Source organism: Natrix helvetica (genome assembly GCF_964273705.1).
Source record: "Natrix helvetica genome assembly, chromosome: 2".
NCBI lineage: Eukaryota > Metazoa > Chordata > Lepidosauria > Squamata > Natricidae > Natrix > Natrix helvetica.
Window position 1 is genome coordinate 246,774,685 of NC_138552.1, and position 15,989 is coordinate 246,790,673.

Here is a 15,989-nt window from a genome sequence, read left to right on the forward strand (position 1 = left end):
AAACCATTTTTTATGGTTTTTAAACCATTTTTAACACCAAAAGAGGCTAGCTCCTCTTTTGAAACAGACTAAACTCTGACAGAGAATAAATTGTTGGAAATCAAAGAGGGGATTTAAAAACTGAGCAAGGGACTACAACCCAAATCTTCACAATCTGAGATGTATGTATGTATGTATAGATGAGATAGATAGATAGATAGATAGATAGATAGATAGATAGATAGATAGATAGATAGATAGATAGATAGATAGATAAAGATAGATAGATAGATAAAGATAGATAGATAGATAGATAGATGATAGATAGATAGATAGATGATAGATAGATAGATAGATAGATAGATGATAGATAGATAGATAGATAGATAGATAGATAGATAGATAGATAGACAGACAGATAGATAGATAGATAGATAGATAGATGATAGATAATTTTTCACTCCAATTCAGGGAATTAATTCATGGTCAAATTGTCAGGTGTTTTAAAAATAAGAACAAATTCTTGCAGTTGGGACTTCGTCTAAGTCTAAACATACAAACTTTCACTTAAAAACTATGCCCACTGGAATTAGCCTAACAGATGCATAATAAGTGGTATCCAGAAGATCATAAAAACAAGAGGAATAGCTCACCATTTTCTGCACAAAAATGAAATCTTTGCCATACGTTGCCAGTGCTTTACCAAACAATTTTCTTTCAAAGGGTGTCCACTGGTCCGACCCTGAAGTAAGTGAACAGGTGAGAACCATTATATTTTTTTACTGTCAAATGAGTGACTTTTTTTCACTGTGCTCAGCCACTAGCACCTGCCCTGACAGATGCTCCCATGAGGAATTGGCAGGCTCTCTATTTTACTACTTACCGGCATAATGGTAATTGGCTAGAGGGTGTGATTTTGCTCTTTTTGGTTTCAAAAGAAGAAGCATTTCCAGAGCAGCCTGCAATATTAACAGAGACAAAGCAAATCAGGATTGTATGTGATTTGTAATTATTAGAACTGCACTGATTCTTTTAACAGTTAATTATTTTAATACATTTCCAATTTTCCTATTTCCTTTGCCTATCATATGCTACATTTTAAAATGCAGAGTTCTTGTTCATGCAGTGATTTGTTTACCTAGGTCAGTGATGGATAACCTTTTTGTCCTCATGTGTCAATAGCATGTGTGCGCGTGCCCACACCCATAATGCAATGCACGCGCAGCCCCCAATGCATCCTGCCCCCCTGCGCATGTGTACCTGACTCCCCCCACCCCACACATGTGAAAAAACCCCTGCACCCCATTTTGGGCCTAGCAGGCCTCCCTGAAGCTTCCTGGGGCCAAAAATAGGGTGCGGGGGGCGCTGCACTCTCCCCACGCAAATGCACGTCTCCCGCATGTGTGCAGTGACCCAAAAATCAGATGGCTGACGGGAGGTGCAGTGCATGCATGGTGGAGCTGCGTTGGGGCGACACCTTGCATTCCTGCAAAGAAGTCTCCATGTGCAACCTGTGGCATGCGTGACATAGGTTCGCCATCACGGACCTAGGTTGTTTCTTGCTTAAGTTGCTTTCCTCTGAACAGTTGGAATGGAATTGGAATGTATTTCTGAGTGAACATAAAATACAAGGTATTTTATTAGTTACTAGACAGTTGTAGCCGTAGGGTTTTTTTCCCCGTAAAAGAAAACCTGGACATGGGTTTTTAAAATAAAACATCATATTATAAATTATTCGGAGGTTGCACTAAAGAAAGAAAAATCTTATTAATGGCAAGTGAGACTATTTTATAATTAGTTATTCAAACATTTTCTTGATGTCAAAATCTGTTCCTATTTTTAACATGTTCTGTAACCTACCATAATATTCCCTTTAGCTTCAAAGAGAGAATGCAAACCATATTCTATGTTGGTTCCTCCACCAGTTAATATGCTCGAGCAGCACATATTTAAGAGATTGGTCACTGTAATAAGAAAACAAAATTAATTTTCTCAAACAATTCAGCTGCTGAATGCAGAAACATAACAAGAATTCATAAAGCCAGAGTAAAGACATTAATTCTAACAAGTATGAGTTCCTATTTTGAGACAGCTGGGGCACAATAGGAGGCAGTTTATTTTAATTACTTGCTGAGATTTCTCCTCCTCCAGATGTGATTGTTTTTCTATTCTTTTGAAGTTTTCTCTGTGGTAGTTTTTAGCTTGCTTTATTGTTTGTGGGGGGGGGGAGGGGTGAAGGACACTTTTCTATTAAACATCATTCTGAAGTCTACAGGTTCTCCATGCTTCGCAATCTGAAAATGGGGAAGGGTTCCCTTTGGATGCTTCCCCCTGGATTTAACAGAAGCATGGAAAGCCAAAACATTCACACACTCCACTTACCGTATTTTTCAGACTATAAGGCGCACCGGTGTATAAGACACGCCAAGATTTCGAAGAGGTAAGTAAGAAAAAAAGGTTTTTGCATCCCTGGCCTCCAGGAGCACTCTGCAGTCTTCAGCAGGGCAAAAATCCCCCCATTTTGTGAAAAACAGGCAGAAAACAAGCCGTTTTTCACAAAAACGAGGGCATTTTTGCCTTCCCACAGCTGTGCTGAAGCCTGCAGAGTGCTTCTGGGGGCTGGGGGAAGGCAAAAACACCTCAGTTTTTCGCAAAAATGGGATGCCGGGGTGGAGCTTTGGGAGGCCAAAAATGGCTGTATTCAGTATATAAGACGCACCAACATTTCGACGCTTTTTTAGGGGGAGGAAAGGTGTGTCTTATACCCCGGAAAATAAGATAATCACCTCAAATACAGAAATACACATCTTTGGAACAGCATTAATTTGTTTAAAAGGGGTAGATGAACATAGGTGGAAAATATTACATTTTAAAAATAAAACAAGAACAGGCAATGGTGAAATAGATCAAGTATCAAAGTAGCAACTGAACATGATATAAAAGATGTTATAAGTTACTTGTTTGCACCAGTACTTCCCAATTTGTAGCAAAGGTAAATTAACTAAAGGTACATCTCAGAGTTGGGTTTCACATAATTTTACTACCGGTTTGCTGCGCACTGAAGCTGTGAGAGTGCGGGCATGCACACTCTTGCTTCGTCAGTACGTGTGCCTTCCGTGCATGCTTGCAGCCTTCTGCACATGTGCTTTATGCATGCATGTGGCTTGCATGCATGCACACAGCTTAAAAATGTGGCTAAACAGCACGGCACAGAGCTAGGGTGGGCAGGCAGGCCCACCTGTATGTCGCCTCTACCGGTTGCCCGAACCGGCTGAATACCACCACTGGTACATCTGTTGTAAAGACACCCAGTAGGAAAAAGGATGGGGAGATAGGGAAGCTAGCTTCAACTATAGGAGGCGGGCAGAATAGAGCAGAAAATGCCAAAATATTATAAGGAAGCAGATTTTGGCAAGAATCAGAAAATATTTCATAATGGTTAGAATAGTCAGGATTGCCTCCTATGGGCCATTTTCAGACTGGGCAGCATGGACATTATGAATTTTAGATTGATGGGAAGAAATGAAACAACAACCAATCTGGGTTGGTCACCGGGACCAGAGGTTTAGTCTTCCGAGCTTTCAAACTTGTGCTGTATATAAAACACACTGCCTACTGAGATAATGAAGTCTCCTTTGTTGGAGATGTTTAAACAGAAGATGAATGGCCACCTGTCAGGGATGTTATGGCGTTGGATTTCTGCACTGAGGACTGATGATTCTCAGCTCCCTTCTTATAGAGTATGATTTTAAGATTAAGTACCAGTTTAAGAAAGCAATTAATTGTCACTCTACAAATCAGCCGAATGAAATGATAAACAAAGAAAGCATACGTAGTAGAAATGCACAGTTTGAGAAGTAGGTTTGAGTATGAAGGTAAGAGGATAAGAGAGAAATATTCTTAGGCCAGAAGGGCTAAAATGGAACCTAGAAGCTTTCCGACACATTTATGGTAATTTTAAAGCAAGGATGCAGATCTCACAAATAAAAAAGCCACACACATTTCATGTGCTGCTGTATAATTATGAATTCTGTTGTCCTGTGGTATATCAGTTTTTTAAAAAAACATACAGGAAGTATCAGGAAACCAATACATTCATATTAAAATGAAAAAGAAGATAAAACAAATTAAAGTATTGTTTTCTCACCCAGTTCTTAAAACAGGCTAAAGGGGAAAATAGCATTTTTGCAATTATACCCCTTCAAGACATCTGGAAGAGATTCTTTTCTTTTTGTAACTGTTTTCCTGTTTATTCCTATGATATTTCTCTGATGAACATGTATACAACAGCATGTTGAGAAAATGATTGTTAACTCCCATCACAAAATATTGCAAAGGATATAGAGATATTCACTATTCTTAGTGAATAGAGTCTTTTGAAAGAAACAAATTTAGGGAGTACAAGGATAGGCCAATGAAGAATTTACATAAACAATGTAGGGTTCAATGTATATACTGGAGGTTTATATGTTGTATTATGTGTCAGGTCCAAGTATCCAAGGGTCATTTCTGTTTGAGAAGGACCTGATTTCTTGCTTCTAAAGAAAATGGATAAACAAATCATTTTTCCTTTGTTCTCTTTCCTCCTCCGCTGACATTAATCTCCAGAAATTATGAGTGTAGAAGGAGATCAGAGTAAACTGTTACCTATTCCCATTCTTTAACAGTAGAATCTACTGAACCTTGATTCAAATCTGTTTTGGCAGTGAAGTATCAAGAAAATCTAAATTTTTAAATCTAATAGACAGCAATATTGAAAACACTCCCTTTTTTATTTCAAACTATGAGTTTGGATTAATCCCTATTAGCTACCCAAAGCGATCTTGGTGAGTAGGTGGAGGTATACATAAAACATAGGAAAGCAAAAATTCACTATTTTAGGTAGTACCGGTATAAATATATAGTACCTCTTTGTTCAAAAGTTTTGTCCTCCAGTTCTGGCCATGGTTTCCAAACTAAAGTTGCCTTGTGATCCTCTTTCTCCACCATTGCTATATCTTTAAATTCAGGGATATCAGCCTGAAATCTTGAGCCAATATTGATACACCTTAAAGAAAGAAAAATATTTAAAGCATTAAAAATGTAAGTCTACTGCAGAGCCTTCCTAAGTCCTTCTCCTCAGAGGAGTCTAAAGAGAAGGACTTAGGAAGAAAATAATGGCAGGAAAAAAATATCACTCGTATAGCCAAAAAAGACATTAAGGCAGAAAGCAGAAGTGGCAAAGATAAAACTAATGAAGCAGAAACTTCATATAAAGTGGATTCTTTCCTTACAGAATCAAGCTGAATAGATGACAACTATGTTATTTACCAAAATCATCCAAAAAGGAGCCAGGAAAACAGTCTGTCAAGGACATCACCTTCTGATCATGAATGAACAATATGATTTATTTCAGGGGTGTCAAACTCAATTTCATTGAGGGCCACATCAGGGTTGTGTTTGATCTCAGTTTGGGCATGGCCAGCTCATCACTCGTGACAGACTCCTGCAGCCCTCTGCCAGCGAAAACGGAGCTGGGGGGAGGGGGGCGTATGGCCTTCCCAAGCTCCATTTTCACTGGCAGAGGCACCACAGGGTGGTCTTTCAGCGGATCTGGCCCGCAGGCCTTGATTTTGACACCCCTGACTTATTCGGAAGACCATCTCTTCCTGATTCCATTTACCTGTCCCATTAAACCTGCAGAATTGTAGGTCCCATGTGCAAAAGAGTTCCATCTGACAGGACCTAAGAGATGAGGCTTTTTGCCATGAAATCTGCTCTCTGGAATAACCAATTGCTGTGGTGGCACAGTGGTTAGCATGCAGTATTTCAAGCTGATTGCCCACTGTCAGGAGTTCAATCCTGACAGGCTCTAGGATCTTCCATCCTTCTGTCAGTAAAATGAAGGCCGGGAGCCATGTTGAGCTCTCATTTCCCAAAATGCTACTGATGGCCAATATTTGAGGTCATACTTCATGGTTTAGTTCAGGACTGCAGTTTTATAATTAAATATGTTGCTCTGAAAACCATTTAAAAATAGCTACCAATGTAACCAGTTGATTATAAACCAAATAAAATAAGAGGCCTTGATGCATACACAAAAACCTGACAGATTCGCAGGAATGATTTGTATCTCAACCATTTTTCAAAAAGATACACACACTCCCCTCCAACCCACAACCAATACAATTTGTGTTTCCTGGGATATTACATTTCTCTATAAAAGACTTACGGTTCAATATGAATAGTCTGTTCTCCAGGTCTTGAGGTCACAGGAACACTATTTCCATCAATACTATCTGCAAGAAAAATGATAATATAATTTTCCCATTTTGTCTTTGCTCACTAACCAAGTTTCTGCAGTCTGCCTTCTTTTCTTACAGAAAATAACATTATATTTAAATAAGGAATATTTCTCACCCTAATAATAGAGTGAGTACCCATTTATATGCAGTTGACCTTTTGGCACTGTTTTGAAAGAAATGTCATCAGGTGGTAAGAAAACTGCTCTAATGAAGGTATTTGTCAAATGCCCTCCAAATATATTGAGTTAAGGCTTGGCTAGGGATACTATGACTTCTCCTCCATAATAGAATAGAATTCTTTATTGGCCAAGTGTGATTGGACACACAAGGAATTTGTCATTGGTGCATATGCTCTCAGTGTATATAAGGAGAATAAAATGCATTCATCAAGAATAAAAGATACAACACTTAGTGATACTCAAGGTTACTAATAAACTATCAAATCATACTAGGAAACAAATAAAACAATACAAATTGAAAGATACAAGCAACATGATTATAGTAATAACTGGGAAGAGATAGATATTAGGAAGGAAGAGAAGAATAATAGTAATAGTGTCTTAGTAAATTATTTGACAGTGTTGTGAGAATTAGTTGTTAAGCAGAGTGATGGTGTTCAGGAAAAAACTGTCCTTGCGTCTAGTTGTTTTGATGTGCAGGGCCCTACAGCATTGTTTTGAGGGTAGGAGTTAAAACAATCTATGTCCAGGATGTGAGGGGTCTGTAGATATTTTCACAGCCCTCTTTTTGATTCGTGCAGTGTACAGGTCCTCAATGGAAGGCAGCTTGGCAGCAATTGTTTTTCTGCAACTCTAATTATCCGTTGATGTCTGTGTTTATCTTGTTTGGTTGCAGAACCAAACTAGACAGTTTGTAACTGGAAGGGGTTGGAGTACGGAAGGTCACTCTAGGGAGCTAGTACTAGTCCAAAAAAACCCAATGATATTAAACAGGCCAACAGATCATGTAAAGCCTACTTTTTACCTTTACCGGCAATTGTATCTTTACATACGATTCCCCATTGTTTAGAAAACAGTTACTAACAGGATCCTTGCATGATATACTACTTTGTAAGACTATTTTATTTTATACCCCCAAGACAATTATTCAAGACTGCAAGCAATATTTTTGTATCTGCAGTAATGAGATTAAAAAAAATGTTTCTGTGTGATGTAGCAATGCTGTTCAATTTGATAGTTTCAAGGACATGATTCTTTGCATCAACTGATTGCAGTAAAAATGGAAAGTCCACGGTGATGAAAATTAACTTAATGACCTACCCTTGCATTTAGGACCTTCACAGGTCTGTCAAGCAAAGCAAAGCTGAAGTAAGATTATAAGTACGGTCACAGTTTCACTGAGCAATCACTTTGCTTAATGACTGAATTTTGGTCACTGAACAAGGGACTGCTGTAACTGAATTTCTGGGCCACATTTAAGAGATAAAGGAAGTAGCCCAAGTCAGCATAAATGGATTTTCTGCATTTCTTCATGAACCCATCTGAAACAAAGTAATTATATCTAGATGTTCAGGAACACTATAAGAAGTACAAAGCAGAATCAATTTAAGCCAACATTATCATCATTCACCAGTGAATAAAACTAGTAGTTCTTATGTGATCAATATCTATACTGCACTACAACATACTTACTAGATTGACAGAGGAGAATCCGTGGAGTGGGTGTCAGGGGAGTAAGGGGCAGCTGGGGGTGAGATGTACCATGAGAAGATATGATGACGCTGCTGAAGAGTCCAGATCCTTGCCGTATGGGGCTAAGCATGGGAGGTGGTGTATAAGGTGGAGGATTATGAGTCCTATCAATTAGATGGTCTCCCAAAACACGGGGAGAGCGAAGTTGGCTTTGGTAAAGAGTAGCCCCTGAGTGACATGCACTGAGATTGAAGGAAGGAGGTGGTATAAAGAGTGGTTCGGGTCTGTGGCGGTATTTTTTCTTATCTTGAAAAGATTTGATATTTTCTTCAGAGTTGGTGATACTTTGCTGATGCTTTCTATTGGGCTCCTGAAAATACAAACATTGTTGTTGTAATAGTAAGTGTATTCAAGCATATATCAGTTAGCCCAATACTATTTTTCAGTGAAACATCAAAACATGAATCTTCCAACTTACAGGTGTTGCATTCTGACTTCAACAGAGCAATACATCTACTCTTGTTTTACTATTGGGAATCAGGTTTAAAGAGGAATTCCCAAATTACTTCCTCTCATGACAGTCTGCCAGCATTTTAAGATCCAATGGAGAGGACATTTTTATTTCAGGACTGTAGTGAAGACCAGTGACGGGAACAAAGAGCTTCAAGATTGGCTTTATCTTCATGATGAAATTTCCTGACTCGGGAGACTGGATTGCCTAACTTTTAAATATCCTTCCTTAAATTGCTATTTACTAAGGAAGGCTTTATAGGAATGTAGCATTTATTTATTTTCACTGCTGCATTTTAGTCTCTGCCCTTCTTTTTCATCTAATTTAGATTTAATTTAGTCCCAGGAGGCTGCAGGGAGGCCCAAAATGGGATGCGTGGGTCACGTGCAGGGGGGGACACACACATGCGCATGGGGGGGGGGCGTATGCACACATTGCATTATAGGTTTGGGCACGCACGCTTTCAGCATACGAGAACAAAAAGGTTACCATCACTGACTTAAGGCAATCTCTTTCTCTCAGTTCAAACTAGCACATAGATTACAAAGATAAAATAAGGCGTGACCCTACATCTTAGCAGAAGGCAGGATACAACAATAATAAATAAATAAATAAAATATAATAACATTCATCCCATCTTGTCCTAGTTTGTTCATGATATATCAAGGGAGGGATTTTTCAATTGGTGATACACATTCATCAAATTAAACTTAGCATGGACTGTGGTAAACCAGAGACCTTTCTGCTGACCTGGGATCCACTCTTTGGGTACATCAGCACAGCCTGAAAAATATAAAAATATTATTAAACTTCTACAGCTTTATCCGCTGGTTTAGTTTTGTAATAAACATTCATTATTAAAAGTAGTCAGGCCTTTCTTACTGATGCATGACTTCCTGTATTTACATTTATGTCACTTTTTAAAAATAAGTGCTGTAGATTTTGCTTCCTGTTTATTTTGTTGATAGACTCTAATTATTTTTACTACTGCTCATATTTTGCCCATTTTTTTAGTAGTTGTATTTCACAAAACTCTTTACATACAAAAAGTAAAACAATATATTTACAGGGTGATTAGACAAAGGCACCATTTAATTTTCAAGAAATAATGATCAATTAGTAATTAAGTGAAGAATGATCCAGAAAATCTGTTAAAAAGTTGTCCTATAATTTTAAAAGCAGTTGCATTAGAAAGTCAGACATTGGCTTAATGGAATCTAATACTGTGAGGCTGCTCCTTCTCGGGTCATCCCCCATAACTGTCCTTTTCTGGAGTGTGTGTTCAATTTTCTTAGGAAAGTAATGCAAAAGGACCTCCCCCTTACAGATTTCTTTCCAAACTATTGTCTGAAGCTGCTGTTAAATTAAATAACAAAAAAGGAGAGAACCAATGCACTGCAATTCTGTTAAACACTCCCTAGGTTGAATACTCTAAGAAAGCTAGAGCAGTGGTAAAATTCATTTTTTTTTATTACCAGTTCGGTGGGCACGGCTTGGTGGGCATAGCAGGGGAAGGATACTGCAAAATCCCCATTCCCTCTGCACTATGGGGCCAGCCAGAGGTGGTATTTGCCACTTCTCCGAACTACTCAAAATTTCCGCTATCGGTTCTCCAGAACCTGTCAGAACCTGCTGAATTTCACCCCTGGGTAAGAGATTTTAAAAGATCATCTGCTGTCTGCTCCTACTGTTTCAGACTGCACTTCCCCAAAAGTTGGTTATGTAGCATCAGTTTCCCAAGAAAGAATTATGGGGGGGAAAAAACGTTGGTAGACAGGTTCATGCATTATTCTTTCTGTTTCTGTGAGATTATTTAATTGTTCCTCTGGATTCAATAAAACTGCACTGCTTTCTGGTTAAAGCAGGGTAGAATGAATGATGTAATTCTGGATAAACGTGTGTGATATCAGAACTAAGTCCATGCACAAGATGGCCTTTACAAATAAAGAGAAGCCCTTCATGGGCAATTATTAATATGAGTTTTCCATAATCTCTCAGAGAACCCAACTTGAAAATTTAAACTGGCAGCTGACTGACATGGGAGATCCAAGGCAGAGGTCAGGGCTGCTTAAGTTTCACCAGCTTCAGTAGCCTCTCCTGGACTTGCATGACACAAATTTTACACTTAAGACAGCAGACAGTTATAACAGTAATTTATTGAAGAAAAAGTGATGCTTATCTGAGGAAAAGAAAGCATCAGGCTCAAGCCTTTTACAATGCTTATTCTCTGGAAACAATCCCTGGCAAAATGCATGGGCACACAGGCATGCACACAAACACACAAGTAGACCATTTTCAAGAAGAAAACAAACTGGCTCTCAGCCAGCTGCAACAGTAAAATAAGCCAGCACAAAGAACATTAAAGATAACAAATCCCTTTGTTGTTTTCCATTGTGTTTGCTGCTTTGAAAATTTTGGACCATTATAGAAGAGTAATTAACACTGGCTTTGAAATAACTGGAAAAGTCCTCAAAGCATTGATGTAACGCAAAGGGATTTATTAGACTCCTAAGGCACAGTTAGTGGCAAGAAGAGAACACTCACAGAAGAGGTAGACGGGCTGATGGCGTTAGGGGAATGTGCTGGAGAACAGATCATCCTCACAAGGACAGGCATCTCATCATCTGAGACAGGCTTGTCTTTGACCAGGGCACAGCCATCACTGGCCTGCTTGCTGTGCTCAGGCGACAGAACCTTTACAGGGACAGACACAGGCATGACGATAGGCACAAAGCTATCCACTTCGGAGGGCAGCTGTTCCTGCTGGTGCTGCTGTGGCAGGTTCTCCCCATCCTCCTGTACAGACAATTATTAAAAGCTTTCACCCACAACTCCAAACGCCTGGTCATCACTAGAATACTCATAGGCGGCATGAACATTGGGGCATTTTAAAAGAACTATTTTAAAAGAAATATCAGCAGGGACTAAAGTAAGTTCCTGCTACCTTGGAATAAATGAATTAAGCCTCCAGTATTGTTGCTGCAAAAGATTTAACATGATTCCTCCGATACAAAACATATCCTCACTGCAAACCTGTGTCCAAAAGGAACACAAGAAAACTGGACAGAAAAAACATAGTTGTATTGAAAAGTTTCTTGTATTTAAAACTGTTCAAACAATAAAGAGGATATTGAAGTATACGCAGTGAGGAACCCTGTTCAACTGGAGGTCAGCCAAAGCCTATGGGAGATGTAGTTCTTTTCTTATATATAACATCAGCTAACACGTCAACAATGGAGAATTAATACACTTGGAAGCAAAGCTGGAAAAAGACTTTTTTTTGGGGGGGGGGACAATAGCAAGCTTCAGAATATATTTTTTAACGACAGACATAGTTAAGCAAGCGGCAAATTTTAGAAAAGGGGAAGAAATACACAAGCACTGATACCTGTCTGAAGATAGGAGATGCCCTTATCCCTCCATGAGACCTCATGTGACCATTTAGAGCTGGTAAACTTTTAAACTCTTTGAAACACACAGAGCACGTCAATTTGCTCTTTGGTTCGGATCTTTCAATGTAGGTTTCTTTATCACAAGCATTGCTGTTACAGGAGATAGAGAAAGAAGGTGCTGTTTTAGAAACCGTGCTCCTAAATACATATAATTAATATACACAGAACAGTTTGGGGGGTGGGTGAAACCTCAGCCTGATCAAATGGTTGAATCCAATAAAACACCCAAACAAAATAGTCACGATTAATTCAGACATCCCCTAATTCCTACGGTTCTTGCTGTCACGTATTATACTAAAACAGTTGCTGGAGGTGTTTTCTAGAAGGCCTCAATAACTATTAAGAAGATCAAGTTTCACTTCTTTGGAAATGTACTACTACCTTTATTGAAAAGTCAACAAAGCAAAAGTTAAGGTAAATGAATACACAAACAGGACTTAAATTTATAACAAGTACTGGTATAAACATGTACAGAATAGCAGAGTAAATATTCAGAGCAGTGTTCTCAATATGCAGGGAAGACACAACAAGGTTAAAGTTTTATCCTTGGAAAGTAATTCCCACTAAGAGAGATACTGGAGTAATTATATACAGGATCATATTGAAAATAAAGGAACACTCTTCATTTATTACTCAGTGGTCCATTAGATGACCTACTACTGCCCCATCTTTCAGTCATCAACACTTGCTGCCGATGTAAAATCCTATGTAAGACCAGATGAGTGGCAGATTTGATTGCCAGATGGAAGCCTCGGTATATATTCTGATAGTGCAGTCATTTATTCCAACTTGTTGGCATCCATGACAAGTGGCATAATTGATGTCAAGGCCTATACTAGCAATGTACTTGTGTATTCATTTAAAGGCTTTATGAGAAACTGTTATAACCATATGCATCTAAATGCAACTGAAATATAACAAATAATGATTGAAAGCATGTAATACAACAGATATTGAAAAAGCTTAAAGTTATATTTAAACACAGCTATGAGTTTATGCCATTATGTTAATCTTAGTAAGAATCAGTAGTTAGATATTGACTGTAAGAATGTGCCAGTGGGATGTTAACATTGTGATCAAGCTCAAAGCAGGCAATAATCACACATGGCAACAATATTGTAGAGTTCAAATGTTGTAAATATGGATATTTAAAAAGGAAACAGAAAATAGTGTTGTATTAATTGCAACAATGTAGCAATCTCGGTTCTGTGTATATATAAAAGAAAATGGCTGAAAAGCATCATTTTAATTACTTGTTTATATAAACAAAATATTTAAATTAATTTGTAATGGTTTGAGGGCTGTTTTAAATTACTTGCTGTTCCCTACCTTTACTTTTCTTTTGATCTGTTAAAATTGGTAACATTGATATTGATGTTAATTACTCAATGTCAAGAATGAAACAATTTTACTGATTACACTGACTGTGTATGAGAAAATAAGAACTGATAAGTAACTTGAAAGTCATGACCATAATAAAGAAAAGGAAGCTCGTTAAATCAGATCCTTGAAGCAACTGGCAAGTCCTATTTAACAAAAAAGCATGCAAAAGCATGCAGATAATTATATTTTATTTATAAAGGGCTTCATCAGTTCACCAAATTTGAAACATTAAATTAGCGATAAACCTTTTCTGTAATTCTTTGCTCTATGCAATGACTCAATTAAATTCTACACTAACTGATGGTGCATAATGTTTTAAGGTAAGCTTTTTTCTATATGATTTTTAATACACGAGCAACGCAAATAGGTTGTGCATCTGCATAGGTACAACTTGGGGTTTTCTCATTATCTTTCCTGAATATGGCAGACAGAAGTGCCTCACAAAACACAATCCATTGGACTAGTTTGTCCACAAAAGTTTCATTCAACATCCATAGCATAGGGTAAATATCTGAAACAAGTTTATTTTGAGCAAAGGTGCTAAAGTTGTTGATCTTTAGTAGAATAAACACACATCAATAGAAGATGTTTTGGGTCATGGTGTTCTAGCCATGAGTTATGAAGAGACAGAGGGCATGTGTTCTTGCCAGCTAAAGAAATGACAATGGCCATGCCACTTCTAACTAGCATCCTGTATTTCAGTTAGGCATATTTAAAAAAGAAACAGGAAAAAACCATCCATAAGTAAAACTATAATTTGGTTAATATAAAAAGGACACCGCCATCTAAGAGACAAATGACCTGGCTAGGTATCAAAAAAACTTTTAAATATTTTTAAAGAGAAAGCACACCTCAACAAGGGACCACCCTAAGGAATGCACCATTGATAGTGGTGAATATTTGTAACTGAGATATAGAACGAGGGTGGAAGTTTGTTCTCCAAGACTGTAGCTTTGTTTCCAAATATTTCATTACCAGGCTAGGTAACATCTCCAGCGGAGTTTAGGGGATGTCGGTGTTCTTCTGCTTGTAAGGGCTACATGTGGTCAGTGGGTCTTGTGATGCGGAGGTCACATCAGAAGGGAAATCCCTGACATGATCCTCACCTGATGTGACTTCCCATCACACTGACCACACAAAGCCCTTATAAAGAGAAGAACACTGACATTTGACATCCCCTAAACTCCACTGAAGATGTTACCTAGCCTGGTAATGAAATGGTTAGAAACCAACCCACAAGGTTGGAGAACGAACTTCCACCTCATACACCATTGAATTTGGGAAAGTTAAGACATCACTTTGTGAAAAACTGCTGAGTTCAATTGGGAGGAAAGACAAAGTAGCCTACTGTAGAAACACTGTATGCACCAAACCCTTGTGTTAGAAATTCTTAAAGAAAAATTATCTAAGCTCTGAAAAATGTACAGTAATAAACTAAACATAAGTGTTCCTGTGGCTCAAATACAAATTCTACTTACATCATCTTGGTACTGGGCATATTGTTGCTGAATTTCAGGATGGTGTGGTTCCCCCCCTCCCAAATAACTATGAGAAAAAGAGGCTCCTAGAAAACAAACCACTCCTCTCAAATAGTCTAAACTGTACTACTGATTTTTTCTATATAATTTGGTTCAATTTTGATATAATGGGAGGATTTTTAAAGTTTGAAATATAACAAGATGCCTTCAGTTCTACTTGCAAAAAACATTGAGCGAAAATGAAACAATAGCTTGTCTTAAATTGGATCCCCATTTCCAGTGGTGCCACAGCAACATCAGAAGATCTCTTGTAATTCCACAGATGGTCATGCTTGAGGCTCCTCAAAGTTTGTCACATTTATCCATGATACAGTTCCTACAGTTGAAGGAAAAGGCTGAAGGCATAGCTTCAGAAGAGAAAGGGGAGGAAGAACAATCACAACTAAGATCACAACTAAGATCACAACTAAGATGACTGGAGATAAATGGAATTTCCCTCCTGAATCTAAAATAACGTATGATCTTCAGATGGTTCCTGTGAAAGCTTGCCAGATAGGCTTTGACCTAGAATAGTTAAATAGATATAGAACAAACCTAATTCACATGCTAAGGGTTAAGTTTTATATTCTTAACAACTAAGGTTACATCATTGTCATATGGTCTTCTACAACAGATTGAGATAAAGGCCACCAAAATTATTGCCATATTTCAATATAGCACTCTCAAAGATTGCTTACAAGATAGTTGATTATTTGTACATTATTTTGGATTTTTCGGCCATTATTATGGATTTTTAGAAGACATCAGTAATTAATCACAACTATACCTTTGTTCAGGAGAAACTGATGGAAGTCTGCCATCAAGTAACTGCATCTGCTATTTAAAAAGATAGGAGAAATGAAAGTAAACCAGTAAGTTGTTTAATTATAGTCTGCACCACTTTTCCTACTCTAGGCACCCTTCAAATGTACATATGCATACCTTGATCAAGAGGCACAGCTCTAGTGATAGGAAATTGGTTACAATCAAGTGAATGTGTTCTTTTTTTTTATGTCCTCAAGTTGTTTCTCATGGGACCCCATCAAAACACATTTTGAAAAAAACCTGGTCTAAAATATTGGGAAGATTGGGGAAGGCAGTAAAGGTATCACTTTGCTACCCTGCATAGTTCAGATCTGAACAGGAAGCAATATTTGAACTCTTGGAGAAGAAACAAAAAGGCCTCCTGTTCCAGATATTGTGTTTCTTAG

General features: G+C 38.0%; 1 protein-coding gene across 10 annotated transcripts in view; it reads right to left on the reverse strand.

Moving 5' to 3' along the window:
• Positions 1–15,989, reverse strand: part of TRERF1 (transcriptional regulating factor 1) — a 110,648-nt gene that overhangs the window by 11,401 nt on the left and 83,258 nt on the right. For 5 of the 10 annotated variants that reach the window (XM_081945536.1, XM_081945534.1, XM_081945537.1 and 2 more), the window contains exons 3-12: positions 15,566–15,615; positions 11,815–11,968; positions 10,971–11,222; positions 9,165–9,209; positions 7,916–8,285; positions 6,191–6,257; positions 4,887–5,026; positions 1,840–1,943; positions 863–938; positions 633–721 (exon numbers count right to left, since the gene is read on the reverse strand). In XM_081945536.1, the coding sequence (XP_081801662.1) occupies positions 633–721; positions 863–938; positions 1,840–1,943; positions 4,887–5,026; positions 6,191–6,257; positions 7,916–8,285; positions 9,165–9,209; positions 10,971–11,222; positions 11,815–11,968; positions 15,566–15,615 (1,347 nt within the window). The remainder of the gene's footprint in view (positions 1–632; positions 722–862; positions 939–1,839; positions 1,944–4,886; positions 5,027–6,190; positions 6,258–7,915; positions 8,286–9,164; positions 9,210–10,970; positions 11,223–11,814; positions 11,969–15,565; positions 15,616–15,989) is intronic. The other 5 variants (XM_081945540.1, XM_081945542.1, XM_081945541.1 and 2 more) reach the window with 5 other exon arrangements.